Source organism: Suncus etruscus, chromosome 17, assembly GCF_024139225.1.
Source record: "Suncus etruscus isolate mSunEtr1 chromosome 17, mSunEtr1.pri.cur, whole genome shotgun sequence".
In the NCBI taxonomy this organism is placed as follows: domain Eukaryota; kingdom Metazoa; phylum Chordata; class Mammalia; order Eulipotyphla; family Soricidae; genus Suncus; species Suncus etruscus.
Genome location: NC_064864.1, coordinates 40490102 through 40516085, shown reverse-complemented (window position 1 = coordinate 40516085; position 25984 = coordinate 40490102). Strand labels below are relative to the sequence as shown.

At 42.3% G+C, this 25984-nt stretch overlaps 1 protein-coding gene across 1 annotated transcript in view; it reads left to right on the top strand.

Annotated features, from left to right (window-relative positions):
• The window catches only part of PIK3AP1 (phosphoinositide-3-kinase adaptor protein 1), a 110657-nt gene that overhangs the window by 51114 nt on the left and 33559 nt on the right, over window positions 1-25984 (top strand). Inside the window, 6 exon segments of the mRNA XM_049764384.1 lie at window positions 5865-6004; window positions 9682-9826; window positions 12959-13101; window positions 13230-13362; window positions 15667-15863; window positions 19658-19847. Of these exon segments, the coding sequence (XP_049620341.1) occupies window positions 5865-6004; window positions 9682-9826; window positions 12959-13101; window positions 13230-13362; window positions 15667-15863; window positions 19658-19847 (948 nt within the window).

Sequence of the window (25984 nt, the reverse complement as noted above, 5' to 3'; positions counted from 1 at the left end):
TCTGTGGACATTATGCAAGAATGAAACTCTGTTAAGCAGCCTCCCTGATAGCCGAAGGATAGTAACTAGGATTAGTGGTGGTGGTGTTGCCAGTGGTTGTAGCTAGTGGAAGTTAGGCTATGTAATTGCTTGTGGGTCAGCGTACATGTTTATTCATTTCAGTAATCCACAGTGTGTTTTTAGACCTAGCCCTCCCCGTAAAGGAAAAAGAAATTATGAAGCTTTACTGATGCTAAGTTATTTTGAACTTGCTTTCTGTACCTGTAAACATATTTCACACCTCATGCTGATTGTTCTATTCTAACCCTGAAAGCTAAGCAAATGGACAAGATACATCGGCAAGGCTAAACTAAAGGGAAATTGATGGGCTTGTGGAGTCCCAGGTGAGGCCAACTGCTGAAGCAGCATCAGAAACAGGACACAAGGCTGTGGCATCTGCAAACCTTGCGGAATGGGCCATGGCAGCCCTCGTGTGTCATTCCGCTGTGAATCCCACCTCATCTCTCTCTAGATAAAGCAGCAAAGGTGCGAACCTTCTCTGATCACTTGTCACTAGTCCCTCATTTACTGTGCCCCTCTCTTCTTTCCTTATTAGCCCTGACATTTAGAATGATTGCTTGCACATGCACAATCACATGTGCCCACACACACATATTCACACATGGTCATCACTACTCTGTGACAACACTCAGTTACAACTGGGTATTATAAGTGGTTATCTATATTTGGTATATTCTTGTATCTGATTTCAAAGGCATTATCATTTAAATCGGAGGTTCCTAAACTTACTTAGCCTGCCACCTCTTTTTCAAAAAAAAAGTATTACTCAACAGCCTTCTAGAAATCTATCTTCTTTAACCGAACAAGCAAAAATCGTCACCAATTGCATCACAGGCTACTACTGCTGACCTGCAACGTACCCGCATGACTCCCCTCTTGCCCCACAATGCGAGAGGTTATTAGCCACTTAGGAAATGGTGAAAATGAAAGCCCAAGAATAAAGTGTCAGAAGGATAATATCAATTTAAGAAACATGGGTTCATATCTAGCTAGATCCTCCCAAATTGGACATAATACTAAAAGAGAGAGAGAGAGAGAAATAGTTAAGAGCCAGAAACTGGATGGAAGCTTAACAGCTATTAGGAATCAAAACTGTCACTGAGCCACATAGCAGTAAGGACAAAAGGTCAAACACACCCTGTGGGGTTGTACCAGTTGTCTGAAAATAAAAAGCAAAGCTACTAATACTAAATTCAGTTATTTGCCACTTGGGTTCTTTATTGGTGTAAGTTTGGGGAGCCAAATGTACAAAGAAAATTGCTCCTTGCAATGTCTTTATTTTCCATGGCTCTCATAACTCTCATAGAGTTTTTAGAGAATTGAGGTTATTCTTGATGTCTCAATAATACTTTACACTGGGGATAATCCTTTATACTAGGGATTTCCAGTGTCTTTGTTTGTTCACACTTTTGTTGTTTGAATTTTGAGGAAGCAAAGGAGACATTATCTTCCAAGTGAGTAAAGGTTGAAAGAGAACATGTTTAAGTGGGGGAAGTTTGGGGCCACCCTACTTGGTCGGATGGGTTTCAGTGGTGCTTATGTCTTGGTTGGCATTTCCTGTAAAGGAAACTGAATCCGCCAAAGTGGTTGGCTTCTGACCCAACTGTAGTGTAAGCAATGGGTGCTGTTCATAGGCACCACCAGGATGAATAAGATTCTGAGGTTCTGAAACAAATTAGCTGCCAGGAACTCTCTAAAGTGACTAAATGAATAGACCTACTACAAGAAATTGCTCCTATAGTCTCTGAATGCAAAGGAAATGGCTGCCAAGCACTCACTATTAGTGTCAATTGTATTTATGTCAAGCTTGTGAAATGATTCCATTGCAGAGCTCCAGTTGCTACTATTCTTTTCACCCAATGCCCATGACCACAGCACTTTCTCACCATGATGGATTTGAAAGTCCTTGAGCATTGGATAGATGGAAGGAAGAACGAAGGGAGGAGGGTGGAAAAGGATTGTACACATTTGCACATTTTCTTCTGATCTTTTATATGTATTTATTAATTTCTTTTATTTTGGGCCCTTACCCAGTGCTTCTCAGAGCTGACTCTTGGCTCTGTGCTTAGGGACCACTCTTGGTGGGCTTTGAGAACCATATGGGATGCCTGAGATTGAACCTAGGTTGGCCAGGCAAGCATCACTACCTGCTGTACTATCTCTCAAGCTCTCATCTGCTCTTTTAAAATTACCTTTTCTTTATGTAATTGATATTCTGCCACTCAAGATTCTTTTTGCCCTTAATGCCACATTATTTACTTAAAAGTTAAAACCAACTCTACTTCCTAAGTAGAAAAAATAAGATTACTCTGTTATTTCTGTTTTCATTCCCTGATGACTAGTGATAATAAATGGCTTTTATTTTGTATGGTGAGGTAATTTATACTCTCCTTTTTGTGTATTTACTATTTATTTTTGTGTTTATATATGTACATATATGTATATTGGTTTTTGGGTTACATCCAGTGGATTCAGGGGTTACTCCTGGCTCAGTGCTCAGAAATCACTCCTGGCAGGTACAGGGGATCATATGGGATGCAGGGATTCGAACCATCATCCATTCTGGCAAGGCAAACACCCTACCGCTGTGCTATCTCTCCAGCCCTTAAAATATATATACTTTTTATATATAAAATATATATATATATATTTTGTGCCAGAGCAGTGGCACAAAGTGGAGTAACCCTTGAGCATCACTGGATGTGGCCCCCAAAACCAATATATATATATATATATATATATATATATATATATATATATATATGAGACCAGAGCAGTTGTGCAGTGGTAGGACATTTGCCTTGCACACAGCAGACCTAGGATGGATCGTGGTCCGATTCCCTGGTGTCCTATATGGTCCCCCAAGCCAGGAGTGATTTCTGAGTGCATAGTCAGGAGTAACCCCTAAGTGTCACCGGGTGTGGCCCAACCCCCCAAATATATATATATTTAAGACTGTTTTGTTTATTGAAATTAACCCCTTGTCAGATTTTTTTTTAAATTTTGGGCCACATCCAGTGGTATTCAGGCCTTACCCTTAGTTCTGAATGCAGGGATCACTCTTGGTGGGCTTGGGAAGTGAGTCATCTGAGTTGCTGGGGATTAAACCTGAGTCAATCCGAATGCAACCTTACTCACTGTGCCATCTCTTAAATCTTCATATCAATATATGTATATATATATTTTTTTTTGGTTTTTGGGTCACACCCAGTGACACTCAGGGAGACCATATGGAACGCTGGGGGATCGAACCCCGATCCGTTTTAAGTTAGCACGTGCAAGGCAAATAAATGCCCTACCTCCTGCTCCACTGTTCCAGCCCCAATCATATCAATATTTGTATCAGAATTTGTGATTTGATTTTGATTTTATGACAATAGAGTTATTAAAATTTAATTCATAACACATCTCACAGTGATTAAAAAATTTACCTATTAAAATAAAGTATTTGATTAGATTTTTTGGTTTTGTTTCCATTTGTTTTATTTTAGGGCCATATCCTATTGTATTCAGGGAATACTCTATTCAGGTGTGGGTTTGCTTCTCAAAGTGCTCAGGATTCGAACCACTGACCTTCTGCATGCAAGACAAATGCCCTACCTCAATGCTATCTCTCCAGCCCCAACATTTATAGTTTTGATATGCAGTTACTACCACCTTTCCACTACCAAAGTGTTCAATACCCTAGACTAGTGTCCTTCTGTTACTTCCAGCCCATTCTTTCTTCCTCACCAACCCTTCCCTGATTAAATATTTTAAGGCACTAGGGCTATTTTCTGACTCAGGAAGAAGCAATAAAATGAGACATTCTCATTCAAGAAGAACAAAGAAGAAACTTGGGGTTGGGGAGATAGTTCAAATGGCTGAAGAGAGTGCATTGTATGGGGGAGGTCTAGGTTTGATACCCAATACCATATGGTCTTTCAAGGACCACCTGAGCATAGAGCCAAGAGTATCTCTTCAACACCATTTGGTGTGCACTTCAAAACAAAATGAAAAAAGAGAACAAAACAAAAAAAAGCAGTGAGTGAGGTGGAGACTGCTATAGGCAGCCTTGGATAATAAGCAGAATAAGAGGAATGTCAGTGGGCCTAGAAAGGCAAAGAGAACTACAAGAGATTGAAGGTTCTGTTGCAAGGCAAAAAGCATGTCATCCTCTTGATACTTCTAGCATCCTTTGCCCTGTCTCTTAATACTAAATTCTGTCTGAATTCTTGTTGCCCATTAACTAGAAAGAAGTTGAACTCAGTCAAGCCTCCAGGGAGAAAGTGTGTTTTGGGGAAGTTGGAAGAGTGGGATGTGTCTCAATGCCTCTGCTCTCTGGGGCCAGATTCTTAGGCACAGCTGTTAGGTTCTAGGACAGGACCCCAGTCCAAGCCTAGGAGGCTTTAAAATTGTATCACTGGGGACCCTCTCTCATTCATTTCTGTGGTTTGAGTAGGCTCTGAAAACTCCTTTGCCTCTGCCCTTAGCCACTCTTTCTTTAGGGAGAAAGGGATTGGGCCTTCACTGGTGATGCTCAAGGGCTATTCCTGCCATTGTGCTCATGAGTGACTTTGGTGGTACTCAGGAGACTGTGTGGTGTTGGAGAACTGAATCAGTATCAACAGAATGCAAAACAAGTATCTTCATCCTGGCATCCTGGTACTATTTCTCTATTCTCTCTTGCAATCTGTTCTTACCAAGTTTCTTTCTCTTTGAGATCTGATAAAACTTGGAACTATCATTGGCCTGCCCACTGATGGCCCTGGTTTAGAGTTCTGCCTTAAAGTCCTGGTAGATTCTACCCTCAGCATTTCAGTATTACTCCACATTCCTGAACATCCCTGATCACCTGTCTAAATCACTGCACATGCTAAGGCTTCTGTAGAAGAGGTAATGGATATGGTTCTGATTTGGAACTCAGTTTTCCTGAAGAGTAAAGATTTGTTGAAACTGATTGCTTCTCATTTGAGATTATGAGAAATGATAGATAGTACGGGGCTTAACTGATGTTCAAATAATTTATTTATCAATTTAATTATTTGGGAACCCTCAAGGAGTGAACTTGAGGGATCACTCCCAGGGATATTTATTCCAGCTTTACATATCTGATACATTCATTGTCAGATTGGGCAGTATTGGGGGCCACTGTGAGTTCTGTGGTGATTGGTATTAAACTCAGGGCCTCATACAGATCCAGTATGTCTCAAGCCTTCTGTACAGCCCCTGAAAAGATCAAATTTAAGTGGAGAGCCTGCTCTTGATGTCATTGGAAGAGAGCTTCCTTTCCTAATTTCCCTAAAACTACTCCTATGTGGAGCACAGAGTATGGAATCTTCTGAAACCTATTGGTTGGAAGTTGATTTCCCTAAGACTTTTGGGCTTTATCTTCACCATTCTCACTATTCTCTCACCGTTCTCTTCACCTATCCTGTGGGCTTGGTGGGTAACTTTTTCCCATTGGGTCTCTTTTGTGATTCCCTGAACCACTTCCTGTATCTTGTATTTGACACTTACAGCCATTTCTTTTTTTTTTTTTTTTTTTTTTTTTTTTGTGGCTTTTGGGTCACACCCGGCAGTGCTCAGGGGTTACTCCTGGCTCCATGCTCAGAAATTGCTCCTGGCAGGCACAGGGGACCATATGGGATGCCGGGATTCGAACCGATGACCTTCTGCATGAAAGGCAAACGCCTTACCTCCATGCTATCTCTCCGGCCCCACAGCCATTTCTTAGTAGGGGGCGTTTGAGGTATTCACAGGATGGCATATACCTCCAGCTTTCCTTTTGCTCTGCTCACTCAATGGTGTCCTCTATTGTTTAGACTCTGGCTGCGACTCCATCACGGATACTGAGACTGAGGATGAGAAGGCCCTTCCCTGCATGAAACAACAGCAGAATCAACCCCAGGAGACGTCCCCAGGGAGCCTGATGGTGGTGCAGCCATGCCGCATTCGCTGTGGGGTAGGATTTCAGGGTGCAGCTGGGTCCATGGGAGTTGCTGTGGAATAAATTTGGGGGGCAGCTGGGCCTTTGGGGGTCACTCTGGGACAGTCTCATAGGAGCAGCTGGGCAATGGGGATTACTATGTGGTAGTCTCATAGGGTACATTAGGGCCCATGGAGGTCAGTATAGGGTATACTCAGGGGGAAGTTGGGCCCATGGGGTCACTGTGGAACAGACTCATAGAAAGCAGCTGGGCCCAAGGGGAACACTATGGATTACACTCACAGTGGGCTTCTGGGCCCATGGGGGGTTACTATGGGGTAGGCTTGCAAGAAATGTCTGGATCCTTGTGAGGGCACAGAATTTTTTTAGTGGATGCCTTCATTTCCACAAGGGGAATGGGACTTTCTTGTTTTATTTCAATTTTATTCAAGTCTTTCTGCAAGGGCTCCCCTCACACTGGCTGTCCTGGGTACCCTGAGTCCGAGGCCTTTACACACCTCACTCTATTCAGCCCAAGGGAGAAGAGCTTGAACATATTCATCAATCTAAGATCACCTGAGCCTGCTTCTGCTAACCTTGCACTGGTAGCAAGGAGGAGCTAAAGGGCATGCTGAGAGCTTGCCTCTCTATTAACCAGCTATTGGCATGGCGCAATGGATGCTTTAAATCTGGCTGATCAGTACTTCTGGCTAATATGATCTGAAAAGTGCCAATGTGTTCTGGGACTAACATTTTGGGTAGTGGACATAGTTAACAGGTGCCTTGAATGGAATGTCCAATCATTGGGTCCTTATTCAAATTCTTCCCTAGTATTAATAGATTTTCATTCTCTTCCCTTTCCTGAGAAAAAGTGGTCAGTTTAGAGCTGCAAAGAACTTGCCTAGGTATACGCGTGTCCTTTGCTTAGTTTGAAAAGGTGAGTTTCTTGGGAGCGTAAGGGCCTTGGTAGTGCTAGAGATTTTCTGGGAAGCCTGAGGCTCAAAGCTTCGGACAAGAACTGGTTTCTGGGGATTTGAAAACTACTTCTTTGGGCTGAAAGGAACTCAAGTCATTTTGGACTGGCTTGTATTTTAAATATCGGGCATAAAAAAAGGTGTCTCCAGCTTTCTCTGAATCAGAATCTGGTGACAGGAACCTGAGCAGCCCAGAAGCAATGTGACAGAAAGCACCCCATGATTCACTGTCTCTGATTGCTCCCTTTTCTGTATTCTCAGCCCACTTCACGCCTTTGCTTATCAGTCCCCCTTTTGTGGGCAATGTTTTTCACTGTCCCCACACCCCTTCCTGCCTTTCCCTTGTTGCAGTCCTAAAACCTGTGGGTGGATGCTTGTGGGCAAGGGGGTGAAGATCACAGAGTAATACTTGCATCCGCCTCCTTGATGCTCTTGCTTGTATTCCTTCTCACAGCCTGATTCACCTTCACTCAGGGTTATGGAGATTCTGAGTCCTGAGCCGACTGGACTTGGCCTGGGTTCTGATGTTCAGTCAGAGACACACATTTCTTCTATTCTATGCATACTGGGATGATGGGCAGATTAGTCAAAAGCCCCTTTGCATTCAGCCTCAGCAGCATGCCAGATTGGCGGGGGTGGGGGGGGGGTAGGGGGGTGGGGGGAAGGGGAAGGACAGGACCTTGCATCCTCTAGTCTTGAAGGACTATTCTGAGGATTTCCCAGAAAAAACCATCCTAAATAACTGAGGGTTAGCCATGGCCAAAAATAACTCCTTATTCCATTTTCTGGAGGGTTTATCTTTATCTGTTCAAAGACTTAAGAGGATCAGTCCCCAAGTTAACCATAAAAAAAATAAATAAAAAAACACAAGTACAAAGCAATGCTCTTCAGGTTTTTTAAATGTCTTGGGAACATCATCTTCCAAAAGTGGTTTTTGTTCAATGAAGAAAAGCATAAGAGACCCCATTTTGATCCCTACCATTGCCTGGTTCTCTCAGCCTCATTAGAAATGTACCCCAAGGAGAGAGCTAAGCATAGTCCTTAAATGCCACTGAATGTATAGCTCAAGTACACTCTCCCCCCCAAAATCAAGGTTTAACCTAACCCCAGGCATTGCTTCACAAAGATCATAATGTTGTACATGATTTATGTGAAGGGAGGAGAAGAGAGGTGGTAGCCTCAAGATGAGTGTTTACTGTCTTCCTCTACCTACATCAGTCATCTCGGAGGGTCAGACTGATAAAATGTGTCATGGGCACCTACACAGCATGGATACATGTATTCAACCAGCTCACTCGACAATCATCAGAGTGTGTCTAGTCCCACTTGTTAGACATGGTATGGATACTAATTTCCTCCTCTTCCCCACCCCCATTTTCTGATTTCTTGAGAAGCCATAGAACTCAAGCAAGGAATTGTTTCAACCACTGCCAAGTTGCCTTCTTGGCATAGATTAAGAATTTTAGAAGAGTAACAGTGAAGTAAAGTTTTATTTATAGATTATAAGAGAAAGAGATATTCATATGTTTAAGTGAGAATATGGTATCCCAAGAGGAGAGGCCTGAGAGTACACTGTAAAATAAAATAAAGGAATCACACATCCAAAGTTGAGATGTTTCAACTCTAGGCTGGAAAAATGTGCAATCAGTTTTGCCTTTGCAATCAGTTTTACAGGCCAAACTAATCCCACTTGGGGGACCTTCTACATAATTAAGAGTTCATCGCTAGGGTATTGTCAGGGGAAAGCACTCTGAAATTTTGAGCTACCTTCACACTCTTATTACAGCCTTTTTTCCTCTGGAGTACTTTCTCACTGGAGACTTCACTGCTCTAGCCTTCCCTGGATCAGTGCTGGCACTAGCTAGAATCTTAACCTCTGTCCACCAAGTGGATCCAGTGTCTTTAGTTCAAGGGTTCTAAAGGGCCTGGATTTCTAACTGGCTTCCAGGAAAGGCTGATGTGCTGGAGCCTTGGTAGACCTCAACATAGTAAAGAAATGAATTTTTCTCTTTCTTTTAGCTTTATTTTGATATAATTGACACTGGACATATTAGTCTAAGTCAGAGAGCATGATGATATATATTACATATAGAAAAATGGTCATTACAACAAATTTAGTTTTCTATTAATTATATATTATGCTCATAAGATTCTTTTAACTTAAAAGTTTGCCATTTTTCTTGAGATGAGATCCTTTCCTTGTGACCCTTAACAATATTCAGATATTACATGGAAAATGTTTTTCTAAAATATAGAAAAATGAAATAAAAAAAAAACAAGAAATGCAAGCTTCAGGTTTTAAAACTAGTATATTAGGTTTTATTTGGGGGTTGCAAACATGGTGGTACTCAAGAGTTACTTCTGGATTTGCACCCAGAAATTACTCCTGCAGGCATAGGAAACCATATAGGATGTCCAGGATTGAACCTGAATTGACTACATGATTACATGGAAGTACTACCCAGTGAACTATCACTCTACCTCAGTGTTAAAGGGTTCAACTGACATCACCCCCACCCCCTATACACACATCCTGCCATTGACTTGCTGGAAGGTCTGTGTTTGCTCTTGCATGCTGTTATGTATCTTATGGAGACCCACGACAGACAGTCTTTGCCTATATAGTCCACCCTTGTCAGGAGCATCCCACTGTTCAGCTGGGGCTGTGGAAGCCAGACCCACTTCTGCAGCCCCTCACTGGGAGCTGGAAGGGAGAGAAACAATGACTATCTCCTCCAGGCAGAAACCACGATCTACGTCATTCTGAGATGCCAACTGGATGAAAGAGTGACTACTGAAGCAGAGTTTTCTCCAGAGGATGCACCATCTGTCAGGGTGGAAGCTAAGCTGGAGAATGAGTACACCATTTCCGTGAAAGCTCCCAGTAAGTATCCCTTCTTCCCTCCAGAAATGAGGTGTATGTGGAGAAGCCAAATGCTTGCTTACTTGTATGTGTCTTGTTCTTATTTGCACATAAGGAAAAAAAAAAGTGCCAAGATTTGATTTAGTTGAATTTTCTTTTTATTTTGCTGGCAGGGGAAGCCACACCTGATAGTGCTCAGGGCTCTGTGGTCATTCTATGAGGGGACCAGGGGAATATATGGACTGAGGGGGGGCTGAATCCTGATCAACTTGCAAGGCAATTATGTTCCCTACTGCACACTCTCTCTGCCACAAGATTTTGATTTGGTTGCATGTTTTATTCTAAGGATAAGAACAATGTAGAGAAGTGTCTGTGTGATGGGCAAAACAAACAAAAACTTTGGATAGATCAACATTTTTTATTATTATGAAGTGAATGTATTAACATTTTAAATTAGAGAAAACTAATAAAAAATGCCACCTGGGATCCCACTAAGTTTTGGGGTTGTTTTTTTTTGTTTGTTTGTTTGTTTGTTTCTTTTGCTCACAATCTCTTTTTGTTTTATTTTGTTTTTGAGTCACACCCAGCAGTACTCAGGGGTTACTCCTAGCTCTACGCTCAGAAATCGTTCCTGGCAGGCTCGGAGGACTCTATGGGATGCCGGGATTTGAACCACAGTCCTTCAGCATGCAAGGCAAACACCCTACCTCCATGCTATCTCTCCGGCCCCTGCTCACAATCTTTAAAAAAAAAAAAAAGCTCTTGGGGGACGGAAAGGTGGCGCTACAGGTTAGGTGTCTGCCTTGCAAGCGGATGGACCGCGGTTGGATACCCTGGTGTCCCATATGGTCTCCCCAAGCTAGGGGCGATTTCTGAGCGCATTGCCAGGAGTAACAGGTGTGCCCCCCCCCAAAAAAAAGCTCTTGTTGAGTTAAAATAATTATTGCCGTATTTACAAAAATGTACAAAGTACTCATGATTGAATTTTAGGCATACAATGCCCCAACACCAATCCCTTAACAATGTCCAATCAATGTCCCTGGTTTCTCTCTCCCCACCCCACTAGACTGCTTCTATGACAGGCACTTTTTTTTTTCCTTTTGGCACTACAATTTACAGTATACTGACAAGGTTTTATGCAGAACACTTTAACCCCTTCCAGCACCAAGTCCTGCTCCATTATTCCTCCACCATTATTACAGTGTCCCCGTGCATTCTATTCTGACACTCTACCTCATGTAAACTTTCTATTAAAGACCAGTTGTCAAGTTCTCAGCTTCTATTAAAAGATGTTTTTATCAGTATCTATTACTTGGCATTCTGTTTCTAAAAATATAATCTTTATTCATACTCCTTTTCTTTACCCCCATATATGTAGTCTTTGTAACTCTACCTTTTGTAACTTATTCTTCTAATAGAATAAAAGTAATATGTACTCAATTCAGAAAGCTTAAAAACTATAGTAGCCATTAAAGAAAATGAATTTAAAATTACCCATATACCAATCCCAAAGGGAACCACTAGTTTCTTTTCTTTCTTTCTTTTTTTTTTTTCACATCTGCTATACACACTTTTCTGTTGTCTGGTTTGTGACTCAGAAGTCTACTCTTTTCTCATCTTAGTAAGTATTCTTTTAAAATATAATTTTTTGGGGTCACACTTGGCAGTGCTCAGGGGTTACTCCTCGCTCTACGCTCAGAAATCGCCTCCAGCAGGCTCGGAGGACCATATGGGATTCCGGGATTCAAACCACGGTCCTTCTGTGTGCAAGGCAAACACGCCTTACCACTGTGCTATCTCTCCGGCCCCTACAACATATTTTTAATGCTTACAAAATAATTCATAGTTTTCATAGTTGAGCAAACCCATTTTTTATGTTGAACCTATATAGTATACCCATAATTCTTCATTCATTTTTCTGTTTTTAGGTCAAACCCAGAGGTGCTCAGGGCTTACCTCCTATCTCTGTGCTCAGGGATCAGTCCTGACAGGGATCAGGGGGCCATATAGAATATTGGGAATTGAACTTGGGTCAGCTGCATGCAAGGCAAGAGCTCTAATCATTATACTATTGCTCCAGCCCTAACCAGAAGTTTAAAGCTGTTTCAAGTTCAACTAAGTAGAAAATTCTTAATTTTTTTGTTTTCTTATTTGCTACCTATGTAATTTCTTATTTTCTTACTTTAAATTATGATGTATCTTCATGCATGCCAGTTTCATCCTTTAGTTTTTTGTGTTTAGAATGATTTTCTCAAGTGGAATCCCTGGAACAGTGAGCATTTAGGGTCTTAGGAAACAGTGTAGTCTAATAATTGCTCTCTTCAGTATCTCTTCTCCCCAGTTGGTAGCTATAGATGATATTACTCCCTTTAGCACTATTGCTTCAGATGATGTTACTCTTTGATGAGATTTTCTTAAAGGTATTATTAAAGTAATAATTTGCATCTCGTTGATAACTAGTGAGGTGGAATAATTTTCCATGTTCTAGACATGTTACATTTCCTCTTTTGTGCATCTCATCTTTGTGGTTAATGTATTTTTCATGTTTTCTTTCCCCTTTAACATCCCTTCCTGTGATTCAGAGGGGAGAGAACACCAGAGGGAGCACGTAGTTATGACAGCAGCTGAGGGGATGAGTCAATTCTCCTGGTGTATGGGATATGTGGTTGATCCACCAGCTGTCATCACTCCCACCTTCAGGAGTTCCAGGAACATTTTATAGAAAGCACTTTATTTATTTGGTTTTGGGTAGGTCAGGGCTACACTCAGTTGTGCTCAGGGGCTATTCCTGGCTCTGTGCTCCCAAGTGGCTTACTAGTGGAAGTGCTCAAGGGACTATATTTTTGTGCTAGATATTCAAATTGGCATTGACTACGTTGCTCAACAAGTACTTTAACCCAATGCCCTCTTTTGGCCCTAGGAAGTACTTTATTCGTTTATTTATTTATTTTGTTTGGGGGGGACACACCAAGCAATCTTCATGGCTTACTCTTGGTTTTGCACTTAGAGGTTACTGCTGGTGGTCTCAGAGGACCATGTAGGGTGCCAAGGATTGAACCCAGGTTGGCTATGTGTAAGATAAACACCCTATCCACTATACTATTACTCTTGCTTCTTCCTGGGAATTTTTATAGTATATTTTCTTCCATTCAGACCTTTCATCAGGGAAAGTTTCTCTGAAGATATATTCTGGGGACTTGGTGGTGTGTGAAACTAGTGTGAGCTATTATACTGACATGGAAGAAATCGGAAATTTACTGTCCAGTGCTGCAAACCCTGTGGAGTTCATGTGTCAGGTAAGGGTGTTGGATGGAAACCTGCAGTCTCTGTGCAGGGTGCTTCTGCTTATGGTTCATTCACTATGGCCCTGCTGCATGGGAGATGGCTGGATGCTACATCTGACCTTCTTCCTGTCTGTATGCAGGCCTTTAAAATTGTGCCCTACAACACAGACACCCTTGATAAGCTGCTCACTGAATCCCTGAAGAACAACATCCCTGCCAGTGGACTGCATCTCTTTGGCATCAACCAACTAGAAGAAGAAGATATGATGACAAGTAAGTCCTCAAGTGAACCCCAGGAAGTCAATAGTGGGTTGATTCCAGCCTCTTCACTTAAGCTTCCAGCCACCCTGTGCTCCTATTTACTATGGGTTCTGTGCCATACTCATCCTCTGTTGTTCTTAAAATACATACATACATACATACATACATATATATACATACATATATATACATACATATATACACACACACACATATACATATATATATATATAAAATGTCTGATGTCTACGTGTCTGGGAGAGGCCCTTCTCAGCAAGGCGCCTTTAGCCCTTCCGCCAGTGGCTCTGAAGAAGCAGGATAATGACAGAGAAATAATCACAAGAAGTCAGTTAAAGTTTTATTGGAATCATCTCGGTTTATTTTATGGTCCTATCTGCCATGTGCAGACTCTGCACCATGTCTGCCTAACTCGTCTATTTCAGCCACTCTCCTTGATTCCTTGCTTCCCCTTCCATCCCCCCAGCCAGCAACTTCTATTCTTTAATTCCAAACCGCAGACCCCTCACAGGGAGAATCCTCCAAGGAGAATTCATTCTTTACTGAGGAACCAAATTGAGAATCTTTTAAATTGAGAATCTGAATACTTCACTCCTCACTAAAACCCTCTGTGGCCCCTGTTTGCCTTCTGAAGTTGACTGTGGTTGCAGTCTATCTTCCTCTCTCCAGTGCCCTGCTGGGTTTCTGTGCTCTGGAACTTTATTTACCTAATGAGAATTTTATCTGGGAAGATGAACTCTGGAAAGAGTTTCTTCCTGCTCTCTCCAGTTACCTATTCACCTCCTTGCAGGATCTAGAGTGCATTTTCTGGGGAAGACTTTTTCTGCAGGCGGTGTCTGGTGTGGAGGATTAGAACCTGCAGAGGAAGCTATGGACTCCTCTTGCTGTGTTCCTGCTGCCCAGCTCTCCTTGTGTGGCTGTCTTTTGTACTGGACTTTTGGCTCCTTGACAGTGGGACAGTTTTGGGTATCATTGTAGGTGCAAAACAAATGTTTACTCAATGTAACATGCTGGGAGATGGATTAGAGAACTTCCTGAACAAGGATGGGCTTGATACCCTGGGAAGGATGCCATGATGGTATTTCTCTAGGCTCATAATTCTCAGGATGCAGCTACATTGACTTCAAATATTTTTCCTGAGGGCAAGTACTTGGGGCAGCTTTTCATTTTTCTTCTACAGAATGGTTTTGCATCCCTTTGAATAGGTACTAATATTTTTTGTTCTCAGACTTGGAGCTCAGGGAGTAGAATTTCATGCTCTAATAAAGTAGAAGAATCCAGGGATACTTATCAAAATTTTTATTACAAAAATGTTATTCTGAAAAACACAAGTTGGGGGGCTGGAAAGATAATGCAGCGTTTGCCTTGCATGTGGCCTACTCAAGATGGATGGTGGTTCGATTCCCAGCATCCCATATGGTCCCCCCAAGCATGCCAGGAGCGATTTCTGAGCGCAGAGCCAGAAGTAACCCTTGAGCGCTGCCAGGCATGGCCCCAAAACAAAAAAAAGAGCACAAGTTGGATTTGTCTTCTCTCTCTCTCTCTCTCTCTCTCTCTCTCTCTCTCTCTCTCTCTCTCTCACACACACACACACACACACACACACACACACACACACACCCTCCACCTTCACTACCACCACCACTATCACCATCACCAACAACAATAACAACTAGATAAACAGTACAAGATTTAAGGTGTATGTCTTCATGTGGCCAACCATGACTCAGTCCCATCACCACATGGCCCCCAAAACATTGCTTCTCCTAAAGAAGAAACTCACTGAATACCATCTTATTATCTTCCCATCAGATGGCCTAGAAATATTTCTTAGTTCAAAACCAAATGGCATAGAAGGGCAAAGGAACATAGCCAGCTGTGTAGTATATGCTTCAAGAACTAGGGAAGAGCAGCTAAGGAGGTAGACTACTTCCTTTTATTTATTTAGCACACACATAAATATAGTCTTAAAGTTCTTTGAACTTTGCAGCTAAAGTTGAAACATGATTTCTAGCATGTTTTGCAGCTGTGCCTTATACCTTTATACTAGCACATTTTGAATTTATACTAATTCTCAGGATTTATTGATTTTTTTTGGTAAAAAAAAAGGTAGGATATTAATGAAATAATTGCTAGTTCATTAAGATATCATTTACTTTATCTCCCACATGACCATCAAGGAGGCCCTGGACCAAGATTTTAGGAGGCATGCTATGCTTAGTGGCTTCGTCTCTGAGAACAAGGGAGCCCTTACTTTCCTTTTCTTATGTCCAGTAATTTTCCTTGATCATTTTTCAGATCAGAGGGATGAAGAACTGCCCACCTTGTTGCACTTTGCTGCAAAGTACGGACTGAAAAACCTCACAGCTTTGTTGCTCACCTGTCCAGGAGCTCTGCAGGCCTACAGTGTGGCCAACAAGCATGGCCACTATCCCAACAACATTGCCGAGAAACATGGCTTTCGGGACCTGCGGCAATTCATCGATGAGTATGTGGTAAGGATAAAACAGGAGAAACACCCCCAGGATGGGACATATAACCTCCAGTATATCCTTCTGTGACTCTTCTGGCTAGTCCAGCATGTGAAGATGTATGCAGTAAGCTCTACAGACAGATCTAGGTTCAGATCTCTGTACCAATACTTGTCAATTATGACTGAGCAAATTATGGGACTTTCTTTTAGTTCCTAATATACAGAAGGAAATTCAAAAACCTTCTTAACTGGGTGTTGAGAGGAGATAAAGTGATAAGCGTGATACCTCTTCAGTAACAATTTTGCAAACCACAGTATCTAAAAGGAAGAGAGAGAGAGAGAGAGAGAGAGAGAGAGAGAGAGAGAGAGATAGAGAGAGAAGAAAAATCTGTCACAGAGGCTGGCAGAGGGGGAAGAAATTGAATTGAGGACATTGGTGATGGGAAATGGTGAAGTGTGTTGGACTGAAATTCAATCATGAACAACATTGTGACTGTGTATCTCATGGTGATTCCATGAAAGAAGTTAAATTTTAAAAAAGCCTTTTCACCATTGGATTGGTTTGAGGGTACAAGAGTATAATGTATGTTAAGCACTATGGTGCCTTTCCAGATAATTCACAGATTTACAGAATGAATCTGATAAAGGATGCTGCTGACCCCTCTTCTCCAATCACCTTTTTATCCCCTCTAAGGTACCTGACAGGATGCCCTCAACTTTCTCACCCTCTCTTAGACCTAGGTGAATCATATTAGCAGAAGCCACAATAAAACTCTGCCTATGGTTTCAGATGACAACTCTGAGGCCTCTGCTGTCAATAGTTGGTCTCTTTATGATTGTCTGAACTGGCCTGTCCCTAGGTCTTGTTAACTCATTTTCTTTGGACCTGGTGATCACTGACCTTCATATCCTTCTTGGAGTAGCCTCTTCTCCCATTCTGAGGTCTTATTCCTAGCCCCAGTTTTGCTTCGCTCATGCTTGAGGCAACTGCCCTTCCTAGCCACCTTCACAATCACAGGGAGTGAGTGATCTTGTTCCAAAGACTCACTCTAGATTTCCCAAAAGGAAAGGTTTGAAGCTTCCCCAGAGATGAAGCTCTGCTCTGTATCTAAGTCTGCCCCAAACTTCTGAGTGATAAAATGTCTTGAATGAAGAAAATATTACGCCTTCCTGTTTAAGGCATTATGCTATAAGTATTAGGGTATTCATGGGACTGTGTCAATAGCATAGCAGATAGGATGTTTGCCTTGCCTGTGTCTGGTCCAGGTTTGATCCCCAGTATCCCACGTGAACACTGTCAGAAGTGATTCCTAAGTGCAGAGCCAGGAGCATCATTGGGTGTATCCCCCAAAACACCAATAACAAAAATAAAAGAAAGGTGGGGCAGGAGCAATAGCACAGCAGTAGGGTGTTTGCTTTGCACATGGCTGACCCAGGACAGACCGAGGTTCAATCCCCCAGCATCCCATATGGTCCCCCAAGCCAGGAGTGATTTCTGAGCGCATAGCCAGAAGTAACTCTTGAGTGTCACCGGGTGTGACTCAAAAATTAAAAGATGGGGCTGGCGAGGTGGCGCTAGAGGTAAGGTGTCTGCCTTGCAAGCGCTAGCCAAGGAAGGACTGTGGTTCGATCCCCCAGCGTCCCATATGGTCCCCCCACGCCAGGGGCAATTTCTGAGCGCTTAGCCAGGAGTAACCCCTGAGCATCAAACAGATGTGGCCTCAAAAACCAAAAAAAAAAGTTAAAAGATAAATAAAAGTGAGGTGCTTATGAACTGAGAATATTTTCTCAGCTTTACTTGGAAATCACAGCTGTATAAAGCATACTGCCTCATTTCTATGTCACTTATAGTAACTCTCTACTGAATTTATTTAATTGAAAATGCATTATACCATTTAATCCTTACCACAGTCCTTTGAAATTGGCATCCTAATTATTCCTCTTTCACAATAAAGGGAAGGACCTTGAAGGCAAAGTGCTGGAACACTAGGAAGAGTAGAAACAGGATCTGAACCCAGGGAGGTGCTTGAGCTGAGGTTTTGTTCTGGGCCACGGGAAGTTTGAAGAGACACTTTCAGTTTTTATTGCAGTTCACCTGATTCACATCATCTTGGATCTTTGACCATTGTTCTTTGACCTTCCACTATTGCCTCTTCAGTTCCATTTTCTAAAGACTGTTCCTTTAAGTGATCTGTGACCTCTCAAACTTGTCCTGTTTCCTCTTTCCATCAAAGCCAAATGCAGGTCTTGAGCTTCCAACACTTTACAGCTGTCACCTGCTCCACTGGTTGTGTCTTGTTAGCAAATCATCCTGGAATGGAAGGAAGTGTGGCTTGATGCTGAAATCAGAGCTGTAAACCTTAAGTGTCTTACCAGACGGTGTGCCAAGATTTCCGCAAAGCTAAAGTTCTGACTTTATTGGCAGCAGTATGCAGAATGGTTGAGGGCAGGGCAGCTTTTAGCATGTGAGACACTTCTACAATGATCTTGGCACAGTACTTAATGCTGTCAGACATTTTGAACAACCTGCTTCGAGGAGCCAGGATAAAGAATTGAGTTCCTAAAACATGTGTAACACCTTTGTTGCAGCCCTGTGTGGCCCATTTGAATTTTCACATCATAGTGAGGGAACCCTCCTTATGTATCATTTATTAGCATTGAGAAACTACCTAGATTAGTATAAAGGTTAGAAACTGGGGCTACAACCATGCAGAAAAACCCTCTTCATTCCTATGTTTTTTGCAGCACTTTAGTCAGAATCTGGAAACAACCCAAGTGCCCTATAACAGATGAGTAGCTACAGAAACTGGTACATCTACACAGTGAAATATTATGCAGCTGTCAGGAAAATTAAGTTGTGAAATTTGCTTATACTCGGATGGAGACGGAGATTATTATGATGAGTGAAATGAGTCAGAGAATAGAATAATCTCATTTGTGGAATATAAGAAAAAAAATAGTATGGATATAATACTATCAAGAAACAATAGAAATGAGATCCAAGAGGACTACTCCATGACAGAAAGCTTGCCACAATAGTGGAGCAGTGAAGTTAGGGCAAAGAAGAGATCACTATGACAATGATAGTTGGAATTGATCACTCTGGACAAAAACAGGGCACTAAAAGGAGTTAAATTGATATAGAACCCTTTCATTAACAATAGTGCAAACCACAGTATCAAAAGTGGGGGAAGAGAGAAAGAAAGTAAAATGTTCTCAAAGAGGCTGGCAGAGGGAGGGTGGGAGGGAAACTGGGGACATTGGTGGTGGGAAATGTGTACTGGTAAAGGGTAGTGTACACTGTATGACTGAACATATCATGAACAATTTTGGAACCATGGTGCTTAAATAATTATAAATAAATAAACTTATGCATAATTTTAAAAATTTAAAAAAGAAACTGGAATTACAGACCCTTGAGTAAAGTCTTGGATTCCCAACTCGGAAATGAGCCTTTCTCAAACAGTGGTGGAAGGATGGCATGAAATAAGGCAGAAGTGAACATCTAGCATCATACTTGGTACCTGACTTGTAGTGAGTGCAGGTGAGAGTGTTTAATTTGTATCCTCTGTTCCTTGGGTGTTAATCAACATTTCCAAAATGGTTAATTTAACTTTATGTTCAGCATAAAAGGAAGAGACAAAACTTAAAATTAAAAATACAAAACCAAGAGACCTAGAGCTTGGCCCCAATCAGCTTTTAGTGCAGTGGGAAGTCTATACAACACCCTTGAGCCAAGTGAGTCTTGGTTTTGTCATAAGCCACTGGAGGTCCTAACTTCCTGAAAACCCCTCAGAATGCTGTCTTGTCTTTCAGGAAACTGTGGACATGTTGAAGAGTCACATAAAAGAGGAACTGATGCAAGGGGAGGAGACAGACGATGTGTATGAGTCCATGGCCCATCTTTCCACAGACCTGCTCATGAAATGCTCACTCAACCCTGGTTGTGACGAGGAGCTGTATGAATCTATGGCTGCCTTTGCCCCACCTTCTACTGAAGACCTCTGTGAGTAGCACAGACCACTTCTGCTTCCATCTTATTGCCGTAGACAATTTTGTTCCCTATGGCCTAGGTTAGGGAAAGTCCCCTGTTTACCCCCACTGTCTATCTGCCTCTCCCCCTAAGATAAATATCCTGTTTTACACAAACTTACATCTGTCATCATGTGCTGTGGCAAGCAGATTTCGGCACCAAACTTCTACCATTGTGATCATTGTATGACTGTTATGAAGTATCAGTGGATTCTGGAAGTCAGACAAGATGAGGCCAAAAGGCTCTTTCAGTGGCTTTGCACCCTAGGAAGCCTGCTGGATCTTTTTTGTAAATTAGTGTTTATTCATTTATTTCATATGGAAGGGGGCACACCCATTTGATGGTCAGGGATTACTCCTGGATATGCACTCAGAAATCGCTCCTAGCCTGGGGGGGATCTGGGATGCTGGGGATCGAACCATGGTCCGTCCAAGGCTATCACTTGCAAGGCAGACACCTTACCTCTAGCACCACCACACCAGGCCCTACTTATTTATTTTTACATCTTTATTACTTTATTTAAATACAGTAGTTTTACATAGCTGCTCTTAATACATCTGTTTCTGGCATTCCATATTCCAAAACCAATCCACCACCAACATTGCCCCCTGTATTCTCACCCATCCCTAAGTCTTCTCCCTTGGCAGATACAAAAAAAATTTACTTTATATTGCTTGTTTACAACTAAGTCATAGTGGAATTGAAAAATACTTTAGCAAAAAAAATTTGTGAAAATTATTATATCTCACGACAGGTCATTGTGTCATTGTTTTAAGGTTTACTAAGCTGTTTGTTGCTAGTCAATGCTTCTGTATTACTGACTTTATTCATTAACCTTAGTTGGTTTCTGTGCTTACTTTGACATCTAATTTGGTGCTTTCCTGAGGTGTCAATACTGAGGTGTCAGTATTGAAAAAAATGTGCGGCTGCATATGCAGCCATTCATTCCAGGAATTCTAGGTTCTGTGGCTGACATGGTGGTGGCTATGGGACATGTCTTTGGCTTCTAGGATTTTCAGGATTACAGAAGGGGAGGAAGAGGCTACTGCATTTTTTCTTTAAGAAGACCCTACAGTTCTCCATCCAAATATAAGTATACTTAGAGTTTTGGTCAGTAAAGTGTCTCTGTAGAAATAGTGGTAAAGTGGTGAAGTTGGGCCATTGGAATGGTGGTGATGTGAGCTATAGGTGCAGCTCCCCAGTCTTCCACAGGACAGGGACTTGACCTACTCTTCCTTCTGACAGTGCCCGGATTTTGGTTGCAAAATCAATGTATTCAAGATTTTTTATGGCTTAGTTTTCATCTCTCTCTCTCTCTCTCTCTCTCTCTCTCTCTCTCTCTCTCTCTCTCTCTCTCTCTCTCTCTCTCTCCCTGGTTTATGGGTCACACCCGGCAGCACTCAGGGGTTACTATTGGCTCTATACTCAGAAATCACTCCTGACAGGCTTGGGCGACCATATGGGACGCTGAGATTCAAACCACCATCCTTCTGCATGCGAGGCAAATGCCTTACCTTCATGCTATCTCTCTAGCCCCTAGTTTTTATCTCTTTTGAGAATAAAACAAGTCTATGGAGCTGGCCAATGAGCTAACCTGATGGCAACTGTGGGAAATGTGTGTTACTACAAGGGCTTACAGAAGGGCAAGGTGACCCTTTTTTTAAAAAAATTCAAAAAACAATTTACTTTCTCAGATGCAGCATGTTTTTCATGCCCCTTTCATACCGACGTGACTCTCAGACATAACATACTCAACCTCTATTGAAAATTCTTAGAAATCAAATTGAAGCCTAGATTGAGATAGGAAAGAAAAATAGGGCCTGAAGATATAGTTACAAGCATTAAGATGCTTGCCTTGCATGCAGCTGACTTTGGTTCAATCCCTGACACTGCATAGGATCCCCTGAGCACTGCCACAAGTGAGTCCTGAACATAGCACTAGGAGTAGCCTCTGGGCACTGCTGGTTGTAGCCCAACCCCTTGAAAATCAATCAATCAATCAAACAATAAATAGAACTAAAAGGAGAGGAATTGCACAGATGTACTATACCTGACAATTTAATGCAAGAGAGAGACATGATACCTGTGCTCAGAATCACAGCCAGTGTCAGCCTTGCTTGCAGTGCTGGTGATATGTGCCTGCTTTATTGGTAACATTTGCCTTTGGTGCTGATGACACAGGTCTGCAGTAGTCGATGCTACCTTCAACTCTGATGTCAGCATCTGGAGTTCCTGAGAGTGAATACTTTTTTGGCTTGATCTTAATATTTTTTATTGTAATTTAATTCCTGGAGTGTAAAAGTCGAAAATGTACTTATCACTAAACAGCTTTTAGGTTCTAGATCTAGAAAATTATAAGTAGTGTTTTCCTTTCTTCCATCGTTTTTTCTCCCTTTGAGAATAGGAGTGTCACCTTATTTCACTGGGTTTGTATTTGATATATTTATTTCCAAAATATCTCCTGCTTTTAATGGCTTTATATATTTTGCTTATTTGTTATGATCTTGTTTATTATTTTAAACATGTTTTGGATTTTGGGTCACAGTTGGCAGTGCTCAAGAGCCTGACTCTGCACTCAGGAATCACTCCTGGTGAGCTCAGTCTTTTCCATGATTGAACAGACTTTCACAAAAGACTGCTTAGGGAATGGACATTGTGAAACCAGAGCTATCATAAAATTGCTATGTCCTGATTTGAGGCCACTTATAAGACTCTCATTGTGTTAGCAGTGTTGACAGAAAAAGCCTTAACCCTGTTCCCCACCTAGACACTTAATCCCATAGAACTCCTCCTGTGGGCAGCCCAGGGAAGAGAAGAAGCAGCCATTCATCATGCCCAGTTATAGGACATATGCATCGGGAGCTGATCCTCTTCAGCATTTCCCGAGGCCACTGAGAACACATGAGCTAGCCTAGTTTGTAGCCACATTCCATGATGCCAGAACATTTCGTGTTTGGGAGTGGGAGGCAGTTGTTCTGAGAACGATAAAGGAAGCCCATCACTTTTTTTTTTTTAGATCATATAAAGTCTGAGTTTTCTACTACTAAATATGGTTTAGTTGCTTTTGTTTGTTTGTTTCTGAGGTTGAAGTTTAAGAATGATCATCAACTATCTTAGATCATCAACTACTTTAGCAGGAGACAAACAATTTTTCTACCAGGAATCTCTGGGGGGAAAGGCACCTCAAAAAAAAAAAGTGGGGGAAGTAAGTAGTATCCATATTAGGGCTGGCAAAAGCAGAGCAGGAGTATCTGTATCCCAGTTGGGAATATAGAGACTCAGGTACCTGACCCAGTTCTCCTTCCAGGGGAATGAAGTAAATTATTATATCTTGGGGTCTTCATTTGCTCCCCAGCATTCAGGTATGTGACCCATAGTTGAAAGGAGCAAGAGACATATAAATCATGAATACAAGTACTTTGCTGTCCAGCTACATCTTCATCCCCTGTTTGGGAACTATTTCTAAGTGCTAAATAGCCCAGTTTCTCAGTGTTCCAATTTTGGTACTGTTTAACCCTCGAAACTGAAAATGTATAGAGGAAATTAGGCTCCTCCACTCTCATGCACAGGAACAAAGAATCTGGAGTACAGACTCTAGAACAGTTCATTAGGTCAGCATTGGAGTAATTAACTGTGTTGGGTTTGGCCCTGATATTTTATTATTCCATTTCAATTTCTCCTTCCTTGTCAAGGTGCATGTGTGCTTCTGTACATGTACACACACACACACACACACACACACACACACACACACACACACACACACACACACACACACTCACACACACACATTCTTCCCACTCTGTCTTTAGTATAGAAATGCTGCCACCAGGTGGTAATTCCATGTCTTTGTCATCAAACCAGCTGCTCACTTTTCTCCTTCTCTCCCTCCCTCCCTCCCTTCTTTCCTTTCTTTCCTCCCTCCTTCCCTCCCTCCCTTCCCCCCTTCCCTCTCCCTTCCCCCTCCCTTCCCCCTCCCTCCCTTCCCCCCTCCCTTCCTCCCTCCCTCCCTTCCTCCCTCCCTCCCTTCCTTCCTTCCTTCCTTCCTTCTTTCCTTCCTTCCTTCCTTCCTTCCTTCCTCCCTCCCTCCCTCCCTTCCTTCCTTCCTTCCTTCCTTCTTTCCTTCCTTCCTTCCTTCCTTCCTTCCTTCCTTCCTTCCTTCCTTCCTCCCTCCCTCCCTCCCTTCCTCCCTCCCTCCCTTCCTCCCTTCCTTCCTTCCTTCCTTCCTTTCCTCCCTCCCTCCCTCCCTCCCTCCCTCCCTCCCTCCCTCCCTCCCTCCTTCCTTCCTTCCTTCCTTCCTTCCTTCCTTCCTTCCTTCCTTCCTTCCTTCCTTCCTTCCTTCCTTCCTTCCTTCCTTCCTTCCTTCTTGTATTCCATTTTGTCAGAGAATAATACAGTAATCATGGTGGTCCTTTAAATTAAGAATAGAGGTCATTTGGAAAGCCATACCTAGCGACCCTATCACCTCCCTAAGACTCAGGATACTAAGACCATGGGGACTGCTTCTGGGAGGGTTTATCGGATTTCCAAGGTAATCTGATGTAGATTTAGCTCTGGTAAATAGCTAAAGGTACATTTTTTTTTCATAAGGAGAAAGGAACATATGGCAGGTTAACTTCTTACCCCTAAACCCAGCCCCTAGGGAGTCTGTTTCATGGCACTCCAATCCCATCCTTTCGTTTTGCACTATGCTCTGGCAGTCACTGCTGGGTCTCAAGCTTACTTGCAGTAGAGAGCTTACCAGGCCCTGTCTAGCTATGGAAGCCCCTTAGCAACTGCTTGGTGACTGATAACTGAAACGAATCACCCTCAGCAGTGCTTTCTAATTACAGTTTCTCCAGGGAGCAAGATCCCCTTGGAGCTGAGTGCACAGCAGGGCACAGTGAAGTGGGGCACAGTAAAATCTGCATTCAGCTGCAGGACCACTTGGGAGCTGCTTGTTGAAGTGTATATTTTCTCCCAGAACACGTCATCATCTCCATGTGTAATTTACAACTGACTCTGTGCTTGGAAATCACTATTGGTGCTGCTTGGGAAACCAAATACAGTACCAGGGACCAAATTAGTGTTGGCCACATTCAAGCTCAACACATGAAATCTGTACTATCTCTCCAGTTCTGAAAGTGTTAAAAGAACTTTGTACTTTCTACCAAGGATGGCCCCTAAAATTCTTCCATCCTTCTATTTCTCTTGGGACTCAGACTAGGAGAGCCAGGAGATGCTTTAGGTGCTATAGGGCAAGGTACAAGGCCCGAAGTCTTCTGGGGAGGCAGAACTCATTCAGAAGCAGAGCTATTCCTGTCCTGTCTAGAGATACACGGGGGAGCAATATAGAAGTGGAGACTCAGGGCCAGCAAGGTGGCGCTAGAGGTAAGTTGTCTGCCTTGCAAGCGCTAGCCAAGGAAAGATCACGGTTTGATCTCTCCAGCGTCCCATATGGTCCCCCCAAGCCTGGGGCAATTTCTGAGCGCTTAGCCAGGAGTAACCCATGAGCATCAAACGGGTGTGGCCTGAAAAAACCAAAAAATAATAATAATAATAATAAAATAAAATAAAATAAAAAAGAAGAAGAAGAGGAGAAGACTCAAGACACTTGTTGACTTCCATTGCTTTTCATGCCTTCATATGTCTAGCATTGTGCTGGGAATTTAGACACTTAGTGAAGTATGTGAATATGATATAGTGACTAGAATAAAATATTATTGCCAGCAGGGCACTTGCTTAACCGAGCTTGTCTGCCTAAAAAAATGACCCACTTTTTTTATTTGTTGCTTTTCTTAGCTCCTTCTCTTTCATTCTCAGTGCTGGCCAGCCCTTTCTGTCCCCTTTCATTTCATGCTGCCATTCTCATTTTTTTCTTTCTTGTTTCCTTCTCTCTAGTTCCTCCTAATCTTATTTCCTCTGCCCCTCTCTGTTGGTGATTTTCTCTCTCTCTCTCTCTCTCTCTCTCTCTCTCTCTCTCTCTCTCTCTCTCTCTCTCTTGTCTCCTCTAACTTTCTGTCTTTCTTGTTCTTTTACTCTCCCCAAGTCCTGTATGTGACTGTATATAATTTACTATTGCACACTATAATTTACTCTTTCTTCTTTCATCTCTTCTCCATTAGGTATGA